Source organism: Ruditapes philippinarum, unplaced genomic scaffold (assembly GCF_026571515.1).
Source record: "Ruditapes philippinarum isolate M1 unplaced genomic scaffold, ASM2657151v2 ctg3459_1_1_1_1, whole genome shotgun sequence".
NCBI classification, from domain to species: domain Eukaryota; kingdom Metazoa; phylum Mollusca; class Bivalvia; order Venerida; family Veneridae; genus Ruditapes; species Ruditapes philippinarum.
Genome location: NW_026855417.1, coordinates 199,176 through 221,228, shown reverse-complemented (window position 1 = coordinate 221,228; position 22,053 = coordinate 199,176). Strand labels below are relative to the sequence as shown.

General features: G+C 35.7%; 3 protein-coding genes across 3 annotated transcripts in view; 2 read left to right on the top strand and 1 right to left on the bottom strand.

Annotated features, from left to right (window-relative positions):
* Positions 1-227: 227 nt before the first annotated feature.
* Positions 228-22,053, top strand: part of LOC132743243 (uncharacterized) — a 40,165-nt gene continuing 18,339 nt past the window's right edge. Inside the window, exon 1 of the mRNA XM_060731778.1 lies at positions 228-430. Coding sequence (XP_060587761.1) covers positions 228-430 — 203 coding nt within the window. The remainder of the gene's footprint in view (positions 431-22,053) is intronic.
* LOC132743225 (uncharacterized) lies at positions 3,662-7,502 on the bottom strand. The gene is made up of 2 exons (XM_060731753.1): positions 6,546-7,502; positions 3,662-5,581 (listed from the first exon to the last, which is right to left on the bottom strand). The coding sequence occupies exon 2, from the start codon at positions 5,578-5,580 to the stop codon at positions 4,615-4,617; it is 966 nt and encodes a 321-aa protein (XP_060587736.1). The 5' UTR covers position 5,581; positions 6,546-7,502; the 3' UTR covers positions 3,662-4,614.
* LOC132743224 (uncharacterized) lies at positions 12,962-21,625 on the top strand. Its single transcript, XM_060731752.1, has 2 exons — positions 12,962-13,480; positions 20,276-21,625. Exons 1-2 carry the CDS (start codon positions 13,448-13,450, stop codon positions 21,485-21,487), a joined length of 1,245 nt encoding a protein of 414 aa, XP_060587735.1. The 5' UTR covers positions 12,962-13,447; the 3' UTR covers positions 21,488-21,625.

Here is a 22,053-nt window from a genome sequence, read left to right as displayed (position 1 = left end):
GATTATTATTATTATTATATATTATTAAACACTAACCTATACATAAATTTGCCAGCTGTCGATATGTGTACCGAACGTAAAAAACGACTTATGTAAATATTGAATAATGAGTAACTAAATGCAAATCTATAGCTAAATACAATAAGTATTTATAAATCGGCGGTATAACGGCAATACGATATTTTAGACTATACTGTTCGACGTTGTAGTTTCGATTTAAAGTAACTATGGACGCGGGACTAATAGGGACAGATAACGAAGGTCAGAATTACGTTTCTATTTGTCGAGGTTTTGCATATGTAGGTGAAAAATTGGAGAGTTATACAAAAGAAGGATTAGACAAAACGTATCAAAACATTTATAAAACATTAGCTGGTCATCCTCCATGCAAACAAGAGTGCAGTAGAATTTATAGAGGTCAGTTTACGAAGTAAGTGAATATTATTATTTTCCAATCATACGTTTTGTTGATATAGTTTATATTCTTTTCTTATGTTTGAATTCATATCTGAGTTTCAGCGGTTAGGATACATATTGAAATTTAATGTACCCTATAGATCTAGATCGTTTAAATATTCGCATAAATTTAAACCTAAACTGATTTGTGTTGAACATAGATAGTGACGTAGAAAATATTGATTTAAAATTCTCATTCATATCGTTCTCTATTTCTTTCCCTTTTTGTAAATATTGAAAAGAAAAAAGTAAGTTGTGTAAATTAATTTTTATATTTTTATCGGATCAGAATTGTGCTCTGCATTGATCCATGGATAGAGTCACTTAATTTTAAGCGAGGAAAAAATGAAGGAAATATGTTTATTATATGTTAATGTTCAAAATAATAAATGATTTAATCTTTATTTTTAACCCTTCATAAAGATGTAAAAAAATAATTAGATCTAAGATGAGTAAATGTATTCAGGATTCTATTGAAAGAGTTCATTGAGTTTTGTGCTTTGCAAATATACATGAGTCACCATAATTATGATATCTTATTCACAGATAGTTTATTCTTGTTATAGTGCGGAGTACTTTTGTGTCTGAAACAGTATCTAGTTTTGTTATACAGAACGCGAGAAAAATTCTAAAACTATTGAAAATATTCTGTTGAGATTGTCAATGAAGAAAGCAATGCAGTTAATTATGACAGTCAAATCTTGACTGATCATGTTTTTTGCTTTGTTCTTTACTTCTTTCCTCTTTTCAGATTTTAGCTCGACTTTTTCATAGACAAAAATAGCTATTGCTACATAAATGTTGTCGTTGACATTGCCGTTGCTATTGTCGTTGCCTTGCAAAAACATTGTTCATATTGGTTATTTCTATTTGATTTCTTTTATACTTGAGCACAACTACCCTTGGACAAGACCTTGATTGTGATCATATTAAACTTGACCTCTAAAAATGTCAAATTATTAATTTTGCTTGAGTTTGCCATTATTGGCTGTAATATTGTTATTTGTGAATGGATTGTTTTCGTACTTAAATACAATTTCCGTACGGACAATGTTTTAAAGGAGATCAAACTCAATTTGATATTGACTCATAAATTATCTTGACCTCGAAGGTCGAATTATTGTTATTTCACAGTGTTTTGCTATCATTGGCCATAGTTTTGTTAGTGATGAATAAATTGTCTATATACATGGGCACAACGATATTTAGTTTTATCTTAAGACACTAAAGAAGATGCAATTGATCTTGGCCTTAAATTGACCTTGACACTAAAAGTCAAATTAGTGAATCTTACTACAATTTGCCATATATCTGTTATTAACTTATGGATTTGATTTATAATTATACTGTGACAAAAGAGCAATTATAACAAAGCTGACATGTTAAGTAATTCAATATTACCTTGACCAATAAGGTCAAATATTCAATCAAGTTTCGTTATCTATTTACAGATTTGATAAATAATTGGACAAAATAATCCTTATGACAAAACCGACAAATTGCAAAATTGTAAAATCAAAAATAACCTTGATCTTAATTTGACCTTGACAGTCAAGGTCAAACTATTGAAATTTGATTGAATTGTCCTAATTTAATCTATTAACAAATTTGTGCTACTTGGACAAAAGAATACATATGGCAAAACCAACCTGATATGACCTTGATCGTCTATATCAGATTAGTGAATTTTGCTTTAATTGTCATAACATTCAAAACGACAAGTTGAATTATTTTAGTATGACTTACACACTTTACATGACCTTCATCATTCAGGTCAAGTTGTTGAAATTTTCCTTTTCCTTTTTCATAACTTTGTTATTTACCTTGGACAAAAGAACATATATGACATAACTCAATAATTCAAATGAGATCTTCACCTTCGAAAGACATGATTTTGACTTTAAATATGCAATTTTAATTTTATTTTGTTCAAGCAAAGGAGTTTTATTACTACAATATTCTTCTCTGTTTGACTTTACAAGTATGTAAATAGACAAGCGTGTCCCACGCTTGGCTATGGCTCTTGTTATACTAACATTAGGAGGAGCATCTTTATCTCAGAGTTGAAATAGTTTTAACTTGTCGTACAGGATCATTGATTGCCATACTTCTACATTTTAGTTTGAATCCGGGTTTAAGCTCTGTATATAAATCAATTTGCTGACATGATTATCGGATTTCTTGAATGTGTACACACATGTTTGTACAATACCATTGCATGAAGCTGATTCTTTCATAGTTTGAGTCATAAACGTCTTGACATCTGCTCAGATCATATTTTGTTTTTCTAAACAAACAATACAAACGACACAAACATAAACGATTTTAACTGATGAAAAAAAAATGAAAAAGAAAATAAATTACTCAGTAAACATTTTAATTAAATCGGTGAAATGAGTAAGGTCTCGAATGTCATCGAGCCAGAAAACATTATCACCGCGTAAAAAAACAGGTATCAACAATACCCTAGTGATTACAATAAGCGTTTATTTAATGAGGCTAGCAAGTCTTATAAACGTATTATATATCGTTATGTGCAACAATATAACATAAAGGTCAATTGCCTTTTATTTCAGCAATAGCCATGGAGTCATTGACAGTGGAATGGCTGCTGGGCATTTGTTTAGATGAGGAGCGAGTTGTAGGGCTTCTTTGACCTGTAATCGAGATAATTTATCACAGATTATATTACTAGATGAACTAATATGTTTTGATTTAAAACAGAAGTTGTATTTGAGGGCCTTTAAAACTATAAATCTGATCAGTTTCATCATTATTTTGTCTTTAGAAGTTTGCTTGTTTAAACAGTAGACTACAGACAAGTTGTCACTTATAAACAAGACATTCGTTCCTGACCATAAATGACCAAACATTAAAACTGCTAATGCTATTGGATAGAGCTCTAAGATATTGATATGGAACTGTTGGATTTGAAGTGGAAAACAGCCAAATGTCCATTCATTTGAGTAAACAATTCCGAAGCCTTTAGAACCGGCTGAATCTGTGAATAGATTCATAGTTTGATTTGATATAAATCTGTCCCCGGTAAGAAGAGTGCAACCATTGTAATCATGAATGAATTCATGCCACAATTGAATATCAGCCCTGCAATCGTTATTCAATTTGATGTAGTGATGTTTACCGTTTATGCCCACAGTTTTATCATATAGACGTCGTAAGAAACAACGACCCGGTTTAATGACTCTACAAGCAAAGTTTAAATGACCTAATAATGATTGCAATTCCCTTAGAGTGACTTTCTTTTGTTTCCTGTACATGTTAAGTAAGGATCTTAGGGCTTGAACTTTGTTCTGAGGAAGTTTGGCGATCATTGACTTGGTATCAATCATAATACCATGCACTTCTACACAGGTAGAAGGAAAGACCGTTTTAGCATGTTTGATTGGTAAATTCAAGTCTTTTGCCAGTGACATGAATTTATTCAATGAGTTTAAACATTCCCCAGTATCAGCAGAACCCACAAAAATGAAATCGTCTATAATGTGTGATACTTTTTGTACTTCACATTTTGTTTTCAAAATCCACTGTAAAGAACATGAAAATTTTTCAAATATAGCTACCGAGGAAGAAGCTCCCATAGGTAGTGCTGTATCAAAATAAAATTTATTGTCAAATGAAAACCCCAATTTCCTGAAATCTAAAGGAGACATAGGGATAACTCTGTATGCATCTTCAATATCAGCCTTAGCAATTTCACAATTGTAACCCGAAGATAGGACCAATTTAGCTACATCATCAAATAGTTCTAAACAAACCTCTGAATTATCTTTGGGAATAAATGAGTTAACTGAGGATCCCCATGAGGGGTAAGATAGATCATGTATGAGTCGAAAGGAGTTAGGGTCTTTCTTAGGGACGACACCTAAAGGGGAGCAAACTAAGTCATGGAATGGTTTAGTCTTGAAAGGCCCTTTAATTTTTTGCTTCAAAATCTCAGAGGATAGCTTTGTGCGAACAAAATCAAGGTGAGTGCTAACAGAGCGGTGGTTGTTGGCTGACAAGGCCGGGACATAACCGACAGTACCTAAACTAAAGCCGTAAGTAAAACCATCAATTACAGATTGTTTGAGATAATAACCATCAAGATATTGTTGTAGGGAGGATACATTTATAGGGGTTGATACCTTAAAGCCCTTATTACTTGGCTGTGTTGTCACCTGTTTTGATGGGTTGTTTGAATTTCTTAAAATCAAGGTGGCAGGAGATGGCTGCATGCTGTCCTTCACAGTTTGCACATTTGTGACTGACAGAACAGGACTTTTTTGAGCAAGAGGATCTTTTTTGAAATTCCCAACAATAACCTTTTCTTTGAAAGATGTGGGGCGGGAGGTATTTCCGAAAGGAATGGTTGTTGTTTTGGACTTTGTGATTGGCTGGCTTGTCAATTGAGCAAAAAAGGAATGTTTCAGTATGGATTATCCCCCATGGTTGAGGGTTGGTTGCCCTTAGCTGCCTAAACTTAGTGTCGTACAGCAACCAGTTATCAGTAGATTGGGCCATTTTTTGAATAATAGACATATATTGGAAGAGTTGGCTACTCTCCAAAGGGTACTTGCAACAATACACATCGGCGTATTGTTGAAAGGCTCTAGACCAAGTTAGTATAGTGCTTATTTGTTTCTTGGACCCCTCCTGAATAGAGGTGACCGTTCTATTTCCAGATTCCTGGATTGTGGTGGTTTTTGATATGTTTTTTTCTCTAAAATAAAGAACCCCCAGATCTACAAATTCCCGATTCCATATCTGCTGCCTTAGTTTTGAGTCTATAGGCGGATGGACTAGACTAAAAGATCCTAGATCCACCGAGTTGTTACTTAAATCAAGGGGAACAGGTCCAGAATCCATGGTGCTTAAACTAACACCATCCTCACTAGTGTCCATTTGGTCATGGTTAGTGGACATGGATTGGACATCCTGGTCTGGTTCAATTTCATAATTGGCCGTACCGTCATCTTTATCCGTGGTAGGCAGTAAATCCACAATTTCCTTGAGCACTTCCTCATCCTTGCTGATGGCAGTGGCGATGAGTTGTGCCAACTTGCTGCTACCGTTTTTCTTCTGCTTCTTGCCAGATTTGGCTTTGTTTGGTGCGACTTTAGGCATTCTGAAATGTAATGTCTTACAAGAATTAATTATAGGTGGGAATATGTTGGGATTCTCCCAATTTGATATGGTATAAGAATAGTCTACATGTACAATAAGTGAATTTATTACATGCTTTTCGGTGGTTTATAGAAATATATCTGTGATATAAAACTGGTAATTCCACTGTGTGAAACAGTGAAATTACCACTTTGATAATTTCACTGTTTTGAATTTAAGTCCCTTATGTTGTTTCAGTGAAATACCAGCGTGCACAGAACTGGGTACCAACTTAATGACGTGACGTCGTAAATGACGTCACTTTGTATTATTATTTGGCGCGCTTTTTATTCAGTATTAAGTTTAATGTCTTTTTAAAACGTTTCTTTGCATATAATAAAAAGAAAATTTGTTTAGTTTAGTGTTAGATCGAAATATATTTCACCTTGTGAACACCAAAAGTTCATATTTCACTCGTGGCTGCGCCACTCGTGAAATATACCTTTTGGTGCTCACTCGGTGAAATATATTCCGATCTTACACTGAACTAAACAAATATCCTCTATATAACCAACTGGAACCAATTGTTAAACCAGTGGTAAAAGTGTACTTGTAGAAAAGTATCCAACCAGTGTTACCCGGAAAAATTCACACGCAGGTGATAAAATTAAATAAATAGTGTAAATAGTATGGTATAATTGTGCATCCCCAAACAAACACACGCACGTGTAAATATCTGACTAGCAGAATGTATAAACAGGGAGCAAACCATGTTCAAATGGTCAACCATACAACGAATATCCTGGGTATCAACTGGTGGATGTGTCGGTATATAAAATTAACAATGCCAACTCAGGGCACTAAATGTTGTTAACAGGGACCTTATTAGGATAATGGTCCAAAACTAAACAGAATAGATGAGAATTGTATGGCAACACAATTCATAAATAATGCAACAATGAAAGGCAAATTGAATTATCACTTACTTATCTATGGCAAATCTTTTAATGTTAGTTATACCAAATCAAATCTTTGCATGAAATAAATGTCCCACACAACTATCACTCATTCACTGTTTTGTCAAATTGAGTGTATATAATCTGAAACACAATGTATGAAAAGAACATGTAAAAGAAATACATATATAAATATATACACATGTGAAGACAGGAAACTTATTGTGATAAACATTTTTCAGCCAATAAAATGGAGCCTCTAACTGAAGCATAGTAACGAGGCATGCCCTTTTGGTTGTCAACATGGACACCATCATTTGCAACATAATCCCTAATAAAACGACGGTTGAAGTTGTTCCGTTTGTGAGTCCAAAATATTAGGGAAGGCTTGTCTTCACAATATGATTTCAATAACTGATTTGTTGTGTCAGCCTTGGCATTATATACATGGTCACCAGCTCTATGTAAAATTTCATAGATGACAACAACTTGACTACCACGACTAAATATATTTGAACATAAACTGATAATGCTATCCACCAACTGATTTGGCTGCAAATTTGGAATGCATAAATCATTACTTCCAATATCTACAACTGTGCAGTTTATCTCCAATTCATTTACCAAATAAACATCGCACCAAATTGATTTCGCTTTAGACTTTGACGCGACATAAGCTCCGCCCACTCCATGCCAATAAACTTGCACGCGGTCCGAATCTTAATTCAAATTCAACAAACATTTCGTACCACACCATCTCTGGAGGCGCTTTGTAAAAGAGTGGCCCAGTATCAAAACATTCATAACTATTCTCAAACAAAGAGATTAATGAAAAGGAACGATACAAATTATGTAACAAACCCACGCTATCCACGCTGTCCTAAGTAGGTCACTCACGCTCGTCGTTGAAGCTGTGACAGTGTCGCCGAGAAAACTAACTGCTTTTTAACCAGAAGCTATTTGCGACTACGTGGTAGATTAAATAAGCATTCCCAAATAAATAATTGTTGAGAATAACTGTTGACGAGCAATAAATAAAATATAAAATAGAGTGAAAAAATTTTCAGATAAAAATTTTGCGTGCGACACCTAGTGGTGAAAAATTTTCTATGATCCGAAAGATAGAATTACACCGAAAAGTGTTTAAACACCAGAAATGCCTTAAATGTGCTAAGATGTAAAATAAGATGTAACTGTACAAACATAAATCACTTTATACTGTTCCACTATATAAAGTATAATTTGCTGACATGATTATCGGATTTCTTGAATGTGTACACAAATGTTTGTACAATACCATTTCATGAAGCTTATTGTTTCATAGTTTGTGTCATAAACGTTTTGACATCTGCTCAGATCATATTTTGTTTTTCTAAACAAACAATACAAACGACACAAACATAAACGAATTTAACTGATGAAAAAAATGAAAAAGAAAATAAATTACTCAGTAAACATTTTAATTAAATCGGTGAAATGAGTAAGGTCTCGAATGTCATTGAGCCAGAAAACATTATCACCGCGTAAAAAAACAGGTATCAACAATACCCTAGTGATTACAATAAGCGTTTATTTAATGAGGCTAGCAAGTCTTATAAACGTATTATATATCGTTATGTGCAACAATATAACATAAAGGTCAATTTAATAAATTATCTTAGATCTTTGCAAACAAATAATCCTAAGATGTACTGTAACTTTTTGAATAAATTAAACCAAAAGCATTCTTACAACAAGATGCCAAGCATGCGCGATTTTTATCATTATTTTAAGGATGCAAATACAAGCTCCTTGTCCTCTTATGCAAATCCAATGCAACAAAATATTTTTTTAAGGAAGAAATAAATTCCCCAATCACCACGAACGAAATGATAAGAAACATAAATTGTGCCGGCAGTCCTGTCGATGATATACTTAATGAATACATAAAAAATACACAGGATATTTTTTTACAAATTTACACAAAACTTTTTAACATTGTTTTAGACACAGGTTATATGACCTCATCATATGGCTTACTGGAGTTATCGTTAGATTATTCAAAAACAAAGGTGATCCAAAAGAACCATCCAATTACAGGTCCATAACTTTACTCGGTTGTCTTGTGAAATTGTTTACCTCAATACTTAACTGTAGAATAAATAGATATTTAGAATCTAATAATATTCTTAATGCAAATCAGACTGGCTTTGGAAAGTATTTTCTTATCAGGATCATATTTTTACCCTTCATTCAATAATCAAAATCTTTAAACATAAGAAAAAAACACTTGTTTTGCGCATAAATGGATTTACTGTAGTATTTGATAAAGTAAATAGATTAGTCTTTGGCTAAAGTTGTTAAATTCTAACGTCAAAATATGTATAGTAACATTAAATCTTGTGTTTCCCTTAATGGTGATTCGTCCCCCTTTTTGCATGCATGAATTGAGTCCGTCAAGTTGAGAATCTGTCGACTCTTTTGTTCGCTCTTTTTCTTTATGATTTACAGACAAGTATTGAAGTTTCAGGTGGCATCGGTGTTAAACTTGAAGACGATTTAACTGAATCTTATTGGCTTAAACCTTTAGTCATTTTGTATGCTGATGACACCGTTATCATTTCAGATGACCCAACGGATTTCCAAATATGTCTGAACGCTTTTAATTCTTATTGTAGAGAATGGGATCTTACAGTGAACCTGAACAAAACAAAAATTATTGGTTTTGGTTGTTTGTCTGTCTGATCGTAACTACGAATTCAAACTTGGTGATAACATTTTTGATTTTTCTGATACATATCTTTATCTAGGCATTAAATTTTCAAGCTCCGGGTCATTCTTAATAACTCCCGCAAACACATAGTTGAGTAGGGGAAAAAAAACAATGATTTTACTTTTCTCAAAATTAGAAATGCTGACTTACCAATTGACTTGAGCATACAATTATTCGACCACACTGTCTTACCGATTCTAACATATGGCTCAGAAATTTTTGGCTTCGAAAACTTAGATATGTTATAATCAGTTCATAACGATTTTTTTTGCGCAAACTATTAAACGCACGTAGAAGTACACCTATTTATATATTACACGGTGAATTGGGAAGGTATCCTATCTCAGTTGTAGTTAAAAGCAGAATAATTGGATTTTGGACACGCTTACTATCTGGTGACCATAACAAGTTATCGTTTAAACTTAATACATATATGGTTAATCGTCAAACCACAACTTTTAAATGACCTCGTACGTTAAGAGAATACTTGATTCGGCTGGTCATTCAATCAATATAATACAAATATACAATTGAATACACATGCGCTAGTAAAACTCACGTTAATAGATCAGTACAAACAGCAATGGTACGGGAATTTGCAATCTTCTAAGAAAAGCAAAATATATAATTCATTTAAATCCACATTAGAATTAAAACCATATTTTAAACTATTGCCGCATATATTTCGGTTTTCTAATAATAAATTTCCTGTTGAAACCGACAGGTGGGACTGAACAGTATTCAATGACAGAACGTGCACAATTTGTGACCTAGATGAGTTACGCACCGAAAAACATTATTTATTAAACTGCCCTTTCTTTACGTATCATCGGTCAATTCTTACCAATAAGTTAAATTTCGCAGTTTTAAACACTGAGAGTTGTTTTAATAGTTTGATGAATATGAAAACACCTGAAAAATTAAAGCATTTGTCTTTTTTGTAAAACCTTAATGGTCAAATTAAAATAATTATATGAATATAAGCCATTTAGTAAGGTAAATATAAAATTAAACTTACATTACATTTTACACCTTTTTGTATGTTTTTATATTGTTACTACCTATATGGATCATGTTATAGTTTCAAACTTTATTACGGTCTCCCCCAATGTATTACTTATACACCTTTGTCAAACTTTAATTTGATTTTTATTTGATTTTCCTCATACTGTACTTATGTACCTGAGAGAATAAAGAGTATTTTCTGTTCTGTGCTGTCTGCTCATTCAGTGCAGTGTTAAATTTTGTAAAACTATGAAAAATCATGCACGTTAACGAGCATTCTCTTGTTAGACAATGTCTTTGTTCTGTACAATAGCGCATTATTTGACACCAGGTATTGAAAATAACTGTGAACCCCCATGATGATTACAGTTAAAATTATGTAGATAGATAGATATTCTTTATTTCTTCCATTTAGAAGAGCATAACATATGTACTAATATAATAATTATAATCGTGACATATTTACATATATTACATTTACTTATATGACAGTTTAATGATATTAACATTGTTACATACATATTTATATACATCATGTAATCTTATTAGGTTAAAGAAGCGGATATTAAGAACCATTACAAACAAATAATAGACGTAATTACTATTACAAACAAATAATAGACGTAATTACTATTACTTTTTTCACAATTGTTGTCTATAAATGTAATTTATTGGGCAGAATAACAAAACATGATGTACCACAGATTGTGAGAGTCGTCTATACATACTGGACATATCCTAATATAATCATATTAAGTAAACAACTGATTTAATGCAAAAAAAGCATTTTCCTTTTGTCGATTTCTTGTTCAATTGAAAGTATACCTAAACGATTTAAAGCGATGTTTGTTCAAGTAAACCGAGGTAATGACTGCATATACTTTACACATTGTCTGCAGACAATCTTGGGTGATCGTTTTGAGTCTTTGTTATATCGGACCAAAGTTCACAACCAAGCAAAGATCTAGGTAATACTATACTTTCATAAAATGTTTTGCAGAGATAAGACGTATTCAAGAATTATGTACGCCACAGTCTGATAAACTAAAATACGTTTTAGGCAGTTTTGTACATGCTTCTTTTATATTTTCATTGAGACACATATTCTTATTACATAAAATACCTAAATTAAGATAATTATGTGTTTCTAGCACTTTATCTCGGCCAAATTTCCATTTCCCCGAAGTTTTCTGGTAATATTTATCAGGTGAATTAAACACGACGACATTACTTTTCTTTACATTATACAGATATTGCTCATGAGCCAAAGTTTCATACCATGTATTAATAAAGCTGTCTTAACCAGCCTTTGTGAGTGACGTCAAAGTCATGTCGTCCGCGGAAGTAGGACAACTCGTACCGAAGCTGACACCATCTATGCTTAAACATCGACTAGAACTTTCAACTTTATTTATAAGACCATCTATAAAGACAAAATACAGAAATGGACTGGTACATTGACCATGTCTTGTTCCCTGGAGTATCTGAAATCATTCTGACGTATGTCCTTGTGTTCTTACACAGCTTTGAAACATTTCGAAACATTTCATAAACTTGTATTTTTTGATAACATGTATATCAATATCAGTGTTATATAATTTTAGCATCAAAACTTGATGAGAAACATGGTAAAAATCTTGTTTTGCGTCTAAGAAGCACGTAAACAAATTTGTATTAGTTTCCTTTGTGGAATATATATTTTCTCGGAGTAGAAATTTAATTGTGTCATTGTGCAGCTAAAATATTTCTGGAACCCGCCTTGCATAGTATTTACTTTCACTGTAATTTCACGATTTATGAAGGTTGATATACATTTTACAAATAATTTCAGTACTGTAGAGCAAAGAGATATAGCACGATAACTCTCCAGATTTCGTTTATTTTTATTTGACTCTTTGTATAAAGTAGTTATTACACCTTTCTTAAGTTCATCGGGTATGTTCACGAAGTCCGACATATCCTATTATAATTTTGTTTTGACTGACAGCAAAAGTGCTCCGCCATATTTGATATGTTTTTGATCGTGGCCGCAAGCTTTTCCATTTTTACAAGTTTTAAGTTCTTGTTTCACTCAATTTTCATTAATCTAAATTTTTACAAAAGTGGTATTTTCAATTCAGCCAATAATGTCTTCAAGTTCCTTTTCACATTTTGAGAGATAGTCTTTGTTAAAATTGTTGTTTTTAGTAGGCGTATATAACTTTTCAAAATAGCTTCTCCATCCAGAATTATACTTGTAGGGTCACTGCACATATCACCATCAAATTCCATTTAAAAACAAGATTATTCTATTTTTTGTAAATCAGTTTCCACAACTCTTTTTTCTATGTATGAGGTAACTGATATTCTGTGTATGTGTCAAAATGCTCGTTAAGCCGTCTTAAATTCAATGTAACTAAAACAATTTATGACTCTTGGTCTATTTTCACTTATCTATAATTTTTTATTCTAATTTCTGAATTCAGCAAGGTCATTAACTGAGCATTTTCATTTAAATCATACGATAAATTTCTTGAATATTTTCACATTTTTCCAGTTAATACTCGGCTTACCGGATTTGTCTAACTTGTATAGCTCAAGCGGTATGCACATAGTGCTTATAGGTGTACTGTGTGTCGATGCGTTTAGGCTGCCTTCATATATATTGTAATGATCTAGAAAAGTTTACCTGTTACTTCATTTATTCATTTTTACTTTCTGTCATTCATTGATCCTACTTTCGTTTTTGAAGCTTTTACTGGCAATAGCACATTAGTTGACTGGTGTCTTAGTAAATTTTCACAAGACATCAGATCAATGTCACGTATCATGCCAGATTTTATTCTAGTCTGTGAGTTAAGTTTAAATCCCTATATGTTTTCCATGCCAGAATCTGTTGTGTCATGTGTTTTCACGACTTGTTTATCTTTCCATGTAATTTGAATAATCCCTCTTATAAGTCACTATTTACGTTGCATATCAAATTAATCCATGTTTATGAATGTTTCTGCAAGATAACTTTTCTAGAAACTTGTTAAATCCTTCACATTTTGATATTTTATATTTGACCTCGTTCTGTATTGTGCAGATCCGCCATCTTGGAATTGACTGTGAGCAGTTGCTACTAGCAACAGTCTGAGGCGGGCTATTTGAAATCGTATTTATTATTGTTTAAACTAGCGTATTTTTACGAAGAATGATGTTTAATTCAAGAAAGAGAACCTTTGAGGTAAATGAGTGATTTATATATGAATTATGTATTTTTCCTTATATTTTTAAGTAAGATATTGATGTTTTTTATTATTAAGAGCACCTTGCACTTTGCACACAATACACAGTTGTGAGCTGTGAGCCGCACATCTCACACTGGTGGGCAGTGAGTCTCACATCACAGACATGTGAACTGTGAGCCCCACATCACACATTGTGAGCTGTGAGCTCTGCTAGTATTTAAACCCTGCTCACAAGTAATCTTGGCTTCACACTTTTTTTTTCTTGCTCCGAACTTACGGACGTTTTCGTCAGTATTTTAAACTTAAGGTGCGCTCTAGATTTTTGAAGATAAATATTTTTCATAAGTAATAACTTTACAACAGTCATTCTAAATTGTTTAGAAAAGTTAAATTTACACATTATATAGAGTTTTGTTCTTGGTTATTATATAACAAAGAATTAGTACTTGAAATAGATCTTTTTTATGCTTAGTTCAACTGGTATCTCAATTCGGCGAATCTGTCAGTCTTAAATTAAAGACTCGTGTATTTTTCTGGATACCGTATCATCTCGTGCATTTTAAGAGAAATAATAGCGATTGTAAGAATTGATTTACTGTATATTGCTAATGCAAACATTGATGCATACATGTTTTGATCTCATTTATTTATTTAATGTTATTCAAGTCTAATTATTAACTGTTGAAATATACTAAATTTCTATATACTTGATAAATAAATTCAAGTGAAACATCATAATTTAAACAGACTTATTTGTTTTTCTTATTATAATTCAAACATTTGGTGAAGCCCAGAACTCTAGCAAAGTTCTGATAAGTAATACCTGGTCCATAAATAACAGGCCTTAGAAAGCTACCAAAACTATACTGTCTTGATATACTGGTTTCAACAAGAGTGCAGCAAACTTCTGAACTCCAGTCGACAACTTCTAGCCTAGAATTACCATATGCAGACAGACTGATAAACAAAGAAGGCCAGGTGCAAAGAGACTCTCAACTACTAGAGCGTAACATTTTTATGGTGGCAGCGGTGGGATCTGATAAACTATTCAGATCCAGTGATCGTACCTTACGTCAATATTGTTAAGTAACCCGTGCTAAAGATGAATGATCCGGCAGCCGTAGACAGTGAAGGGGTGATAACATTCTCGAGTATTCCAGTAGAGGTGCAAGTACATGTAAATCCATCGTCCAGCACATTGGCTGATGATGATATCTCTGATAATTGTTCAGTTTTGAGTGCCAACTCTAACAATGATGCTCCGTTCTCTCAGCAGAACACTAATGACAATTCGTGTGACCAGATGACACACATGATGACGGGTATAGCAGTCGTTTTGAAAGATGTCATGAAAGAATTAAAAGAACTTAAACAGGTCTCAATCAAACAAACCCCTACAGTTTACAGTTATGTTCCAAATGACAATACCACTACTCAACCTAAAACTAATCATGTACAGTCTAATGTAAATGAACAGCCCATAGGCAGAACACCACAAAATTATTTCCAGATGCCAAACACTCAAAATACACACACATCTAATGAATTTCAATATGACTCAATTCAGCCTGTAAGACAAAATGCCCCAAGTTACAGTCACCCACAGCATTATAATGCAAGCAGCCCTTTTGGTAATCCTGCTCGCCAAGTAAATCATATTAAAATACCATCTTTCTCTGGAAAGGAAGATTGGCCTAGTTGGATATCTAGGTTCGAAACGATTGCAGATAGATATGCTTGGAGCACTGAAGATAAATTGGACCAACTGTTGCCCAGACTAGAAGGTGAAGCATGTGAATTTGTGTTCACTCAACTTCCCCGTCATGTTTTACGAGATTATGATGAAATTATTTTAGAACTTAACTGTAGGTATAGGAAAATAGAAACAGCTCGCTCTTTTGCAGCAAAGTTCAGCAAAAGGTCTCAAAAACACGGTGAGACTGCCGAAGACTTTGCGGCAGATCTAAAACGGTTATACAATAAAGCCCATGGGTATAGGAACAGACAAACCCGTGATGAAGACCTTGTGCGCAGGTTTCTCGATGGCCTCTTTGACGAAGATGTTAGATTCGAGGTTGAATACCACAAAGAGCCAAGAAATATAGATGAGGCTGTTTTCCATGTTGTTAACTTTATTCAAACAAGAAACTCTGCAAAGTATGATAGAAGAAAATTCACACGAAGAGCCCAGATAACCGATGAAGAATACAGTGAAACCACTATAAATAGAACACCATCAGATAATACTCCAGTTAAAAATGACAATTTTATGAATACTTTTAAAAATGAAAGGTCTAATGTCGTAAATGACCAAACAAAATTAATGCAGGATCTATTGCAACGCATGGAACGGCTCGAAAAGGCTAACTCTACGCAGAATATAAGAGAGCAGAATCACAAAAGGGGTAAACGTTCATTTGAATGTTTCAATTGCCATGAACAGGGACACTTCTCCCGGGATTGTCCTAGAAAGAAAGAAACCCCAGCCATGAGTGGCAAGACTAGCAATGTGCCCCATGGAAATTTAAACTTCAACGGACCAGCCCTTGTGGCCAAAGGGAGGTCCCAGTAGATAGCAAAAAGGCCTTTAACAAAGATTCGGACCTGGATAACGGACCTGTAGATGGAGAGAATAAGCTGCATTCAACACATAAAGACTTAGGAGAAGGTGTGTATATAGATGGCCTAGTTGGTAAAGAACCCTTGGTGTTTACGGCGGACACGGGGGCGTCAAAGACTATTCTGTCATCAAGGGTGTATGACAGATTGAGTGATGACGAGCGTCCGCATTTGGAAGGGTCAACTTGCCTAAGAGGGGCCGGGGGCTCTCCTATAAGGGAGAGAGGTAAAGCAGCCTTTAAGATTCAGCTCGGAGAATTGAATATAGTAAAGGAGATGATAGTCGCGGATATTGAAGACGACGCTCTGCTTGGCTATGATGTCTTGGTTGAAGACGAGGAAGGCCCTGCAGATTTACTTTTAAGTCGAAATGTGATTGTCTTTAGGGGTATAGAAATACCTTGTCGCAAAAATAGTAAGCGACTGAGAACAAGAAAAGTAAAGGTAGCAGATAACATCTCCATACCAGGGAAGTCTGAAACCTTAGTAGATGTGTTTATTGAGAGGGTCGATGAAGACGACTCTGATAATCAGGCAGATTATATAGTAGAACCATCTGAAGGTTTCAAAGAGAGATATCAATTGGTAATGGCGTCCACGTTAGTTGATATTAATAGAGCAGCAACTTCCAAGGTCAGGGTTCTGAATCCATTCTCTACAGAAATCAAGCTTTGGCAAGATGCAGAGATTGGAAAAGCAGAAAAAATTGAAAAGATTGTAAGTGTTATAACTAACATGGAACGTGAGCAAGAATCAGAAAATATGAATAATGTTCGAAGGGTAGACATTGCTGCACAGGGAAATGAAACGAAGAAAATTATTGAACCATCGAAAGAAGATCAGGTTCCGGAGCATTTAAGAGAATTATTTAAGCGGTCTACATGTGAAAGGTCAAGGGCAGAGTCTGAAATAATAGCGGGATTACTCGTAAAGTATTCGTGTACATTCTCCAAGGATGAGTGGGACCTTGGCGTAACAAATTTGACTGAACATGAGATTAAGACAGGGAATGCAGAGCCTATCAAGCAGCGCCCCAGAAGGGTACCTCTAGCCTATGCCGCAGAGGAAAAGAGAGCGATTGACGACCTACTGAAGAAAGGGGTTATACAAAAGAGCACCTCGCCTTGGGCAAGCCCAATAGTACTTGTTAAGAAAAAGTCAGGCGCCATCAGACCGTGTGTTGACTACCGTAAAGTAAATGCGTTAGTCAAACCAGATGGTTTCCCTCTGCCTCGTATCCAGGACTGTTTAGACGCAGTAGCTGGCGCGAGTCTCTTCAGTAGCTTCGATTTGACAAGCGGTTATTTCCAGATACCCTTGAAGAAAGAAGACATACCAAAAAGCGCATTTGCATGCAAATTTGGCCAATTTGAAATGACCAGAATGCCTTTCGGACTAAACAACAGTAGTAGCACATTCCAGCGTACTATGGAACTAGCACTACAAGGCCTTCAATGGGAGACATGTCTGGTGTACATAGACGACATCATTGTATTTGGTTCTACTTTCGAGCAACACATCGAAAGAGTTGATACTGTCCTTGATAGAATAAAACAAGCAGGTCTTAAGTTACGCCCTGATAAATGTCATTTGTTCCAGACTGAGGTTACATTTCTCGGTCATATTGTATCGAAAGATGGTGTACGCCCAGATCCTAACAATATATCAAAAATAGTGAACTGGCCCGAACCCAAGAATTCTAAACAGGTCAAGCAATTTGTTGCTACAGGGTCGTATTATCGCAGATTCGTGAAAAACTATGCTCAGATGGCACGTCCTTTAACAAATCTTACAAAGAAAGGGGTCGAGTTCTGTTGGGACAAAGATTGCGGAACCGCCTTTAAATTAATTAAAGAAGCGCTAATTAGCCCAGATATTATGGCTTTTCCTTTGAACGAAGGCGACAACTTTATTCTTGATGTCGATGCTTCAGGTCTCGGAATCGGAGGAATACTAGCACAAGTTCAAAATTCACGTGAAAGGGTAGTAGCGTATGCAAGCAGAGGCTTAAATAAAGCAGAGAAAAATTATTGCATTACTGAACAAGAATTATTAGCCGTTGTGTACTTTATACAGTATTTTCGTCAATATCTGCTTGGTCGCAAGTTTCTGGTGCGAACTGACCATCAAGCGCTTGTGTGGTTGTTTTCGCTTAAAGAGCCAAACGGTAAAATCGCGCGATGGTTGGAGATCCTGGCTGACTTTGACTTCTCCATTGAGTATCGGCCTGGAAAGAAGCAGCCACATTGTGACGCTCTTTCTAGATGTCCACAGCCGAGAGATTGTCGTTGTCATGAAGTCGATATGTCAGAGCCGTTAAAATGTGGTCCTTGTAATAAGTGTCGACGACGAGCGGAACAAATGCAACTTGTTATGCCATCATCAACACAACCAGATGACAGTGATGCCGATATTGACCCATCGTCAGAGGTCAACTATGTTCGAGCTGCGACTACGAAAGTTGACGATGAAGTTCCAAGCACTTCAGGTTTGCAGAACCATGTTCAATCCCCTGGTTGGTTAAGTGGCATGCTCCCAGAAGAAATTGCCAAAAAGCAAAGAGCCGATGCTCACATTGGGCCTATAATAAAGGCTAAAGAGCTTAACAGGAAGCCAGCAAGTAATGAAATGCAAAGAGAAAGTCGAATATCGAGACATTACTGGTTATTGTTTGACACCCTAGAAATACATAATGGCATACTTTATAGGAAATTTATAGGGTTAAATGAATCAGATGCTAGGCTTCAAATGATTGTTCCTGAATGTTTAAAAAATGATATACTTTATCAGTCACATAATGTTCGATTGTCAGGACATTTAGGTACCAAGAAGACTATAAAGAAGGTGTTACAGCATTATTACTGGTTTGAATTAAAAGACAGTGTCCGTCTGTATGTACAGTCATGTCATACCTGTGCCGCAGACAGGATACCCAAGAAAACACCTAAAGCACCCCTAGGTCACCTTGCAAGTGGTGCGCCATGGGACACTCTTGCTATCGACTATCTTGGTCCTCTTCCTAAAACCGAAAATGGTAATAAACACATTCTAGTTCTCACTGACCACTTTACTAAATATGTTGAGGTTATACCTGTAAAAAGCCAGTTAGCAGAAGAGTGCGCTTCGCATATCGCAAATGACTTTATATGTCGGTGGGGCGCACCTCTTTCAATACACAGCGACCAAGGAGCTGCTTTTGAAAGCAAGCTCTTTAAAGAGCTCTGCAATATTTTTGAAGTTAGGAAAACCCGTGCAAGCCCAAAGAACCCAAAGGGTAACGGACAAACTGAGCGATATATCAGAACCTTGTTGCGTATGATCAAGGCATACATTGTCGAACAAGATGAATGGGACCTCCATTTAGGCTGTATTGCTGCAGCATATCGGTCTTCTCCCCATGAAGCGACGAAGCTTACGCCAAATATGATGTGCCTTGGTAGAGAGATTCGAATGCCGGCAGATCTAGTGTTCGGCTATGTTCGTGAAGATCAGGTTGTCTCTCCTTCAGAACATGTAGAAGTCATAAGACAAAGGATGATGAATGCGCATGATGTTGCTCGACGCTATCTTAAAACTTCCGCAAAAAGAAGTAAAGAGCGATATGATTCAAACCTAGAATTTTCAGTGTATAATGTAGGTGATTTAGTATGGGCTTTGCATGAAAGCAGAAAAGTTGGTGTTACACCGAAGCTGGAACATAAATTTGATGGACCATTTATGATTCAGAAAAAGATGTCACCAGTTACCTATGTATTGCAGCTTGATCGACAAGGAACCAAGAGAGTTGCTCATCATGACAAATTGAAGAAATATCTAGGTTGCGAAATACCAGACTGGTTAGAAAGAGCTCAAAAGTTGTTGCTAAAAGATGCTAAATCCAGCAATGATTAATCTGTTATTATAAGCATCTCAAGAGCATTATGTATCTTGATCGCATATTTTTTGTATCTAATGTCTATTTATATTATTAAAACTTTACTCAGTTTTATGTGCTTTTCTCCTCCATTGGCGGAACTTTTTCGAACGCAAAGAAACCGAAGAACACGCAGTAACAGCGGTCGAACGTTTTGTACAAGAACATCGTAGTTCTGCGCTGGCGAGATACCAAGTGAACTATATGATACAAGTCTACCTGTAAAGTAAAAAAGGGTCCCCCTTTTGTATATTTTCAGATGATGGAGGCTCAACAAAGGAGAGGTCGATTGTACTCCTGTTTGCATTGTATTGGCAATAAGGTTACGTATGTGGCAGAGAGGTACCGTGTGATGGACCATATCCAGAAGCATCACCTTGCATTAGACCAGGCGGCCTTTTATTGTAACCTCTGCATGTTCAGATGCCTCACCAGAGACCAATTAGAGAAACATCTGACAGGCTACAAGCGTCATGTGATGATGGCCAACACACCTGGCATTGGTGACCAAAGGAGATACTTGGTGGCGAATCCAAGTCCCCGTAAGATTACAGAGGGCGTTGATTACAGACTGGCTAACCTAGAAGACCAAGTGGGTCAGCAGTTTAAACACGTTGACCCATTTGAGGAGACTCCAACCCAGTCGCTTAGTGTGGCCAAGTCTCAGGACCTAGTTACAGTTAGGGTGACACCAGACGTCCTGGCCACACTGACTTCCATGACGCCTAAGGCTCCATCCACTGTCACTAAGGTAGGAGTGCCAGCATCCACCTCAGAGCTCCCCAGGTATGATCCTTTGAGGCCTGGGCTCCATGATTTTGACGACCTGAGCGATCTTCTCAGCATGCCAACATCTCGACAGTCTCACACCCAGTTATCCAGTAGTGTGTATGTCCCTACGCCGCAGAGCACTACCCTTTCTGTAGCCAAGCGGACACCTCTTCACACACCAGTGCTGCGTAATGACGAGGATGACCTTAACACACAGGTGCAACACCAGGCCAACAGGGAGGAGAACGTCCTTGATCAAATACTAGGTACCAGCACTCCCATGACGTTCTCTCCTGTAGGAGCGGCATCTGTCACAGAGGCAGAGAACCCCGTGATACAGACCACCCGTGAGCAGGCGACCCAGACAAAACCACATCAGGAAGAACTGGCCCAGAGGTACCAGCCCCTAACTGCAACTATTGGTCACCTGGAAAATACGCTCCAGGTATCGTTGGGCAAGGTTACCTTCGCCATGGATTCAAACACCAGAGCAACTCGCCACTTAGGGCAGACCCTAGAATCCATGGCTGAATCCCTTAGAACCCTTTCGAGGTCTATGGAACGATACGTTGAGGACACCAGAAGGTACAGACGTGATGAGAGCGCAACAAGATCCGAGAAGAGGCCCCGCACAGAGGACAAAGAGAACTCTCCCACTCTGAAGTCGGTAGTCAACAAGAAAAAGAATAATAAAAATTAATTTGTAAAACATGTACTTTTAATTAATGTAAACTCTAAGATGAATTTTCAAATTTAAGGTTTAATGTTTTTGAATTTAGACATGCAGATATATTAAGATTTGAATCAATTTGTGATGCAAAAGTATTTCATTAGTAAGAATTATTACTTACGATTCATTTCGGTCTATCTTTAAGTGTATTCATCGTAATGTTAAAAATAAGGATATTATTTGATTATTTTATATATAAAAGGACTTCATATTATTAAAAATGTAATTACCAGTCTCTTGTTTGAAATTTATGACTATGATGATGTTAATGTTCACATAGTACTATTTATGTTAAAAAAAATTCTTAAGATGTTGCATCACATCACTGAATTGTTAAGGTGGTTCACCACATCTTCAATATTTGTGTAACATGACATGAACTTAAGGTTATGGCAACAGGAGTTTTGTCATGGAAAACCGGGGGGTAATGTAATGATCTAGAAAAGTTTACCTGTTTACTTCATTTGTTCATTTTTACTTTCTGTCATTCATTGATCCTACTTTCGTTTTTGAAGCTTTTACTGGCAATAGCACAT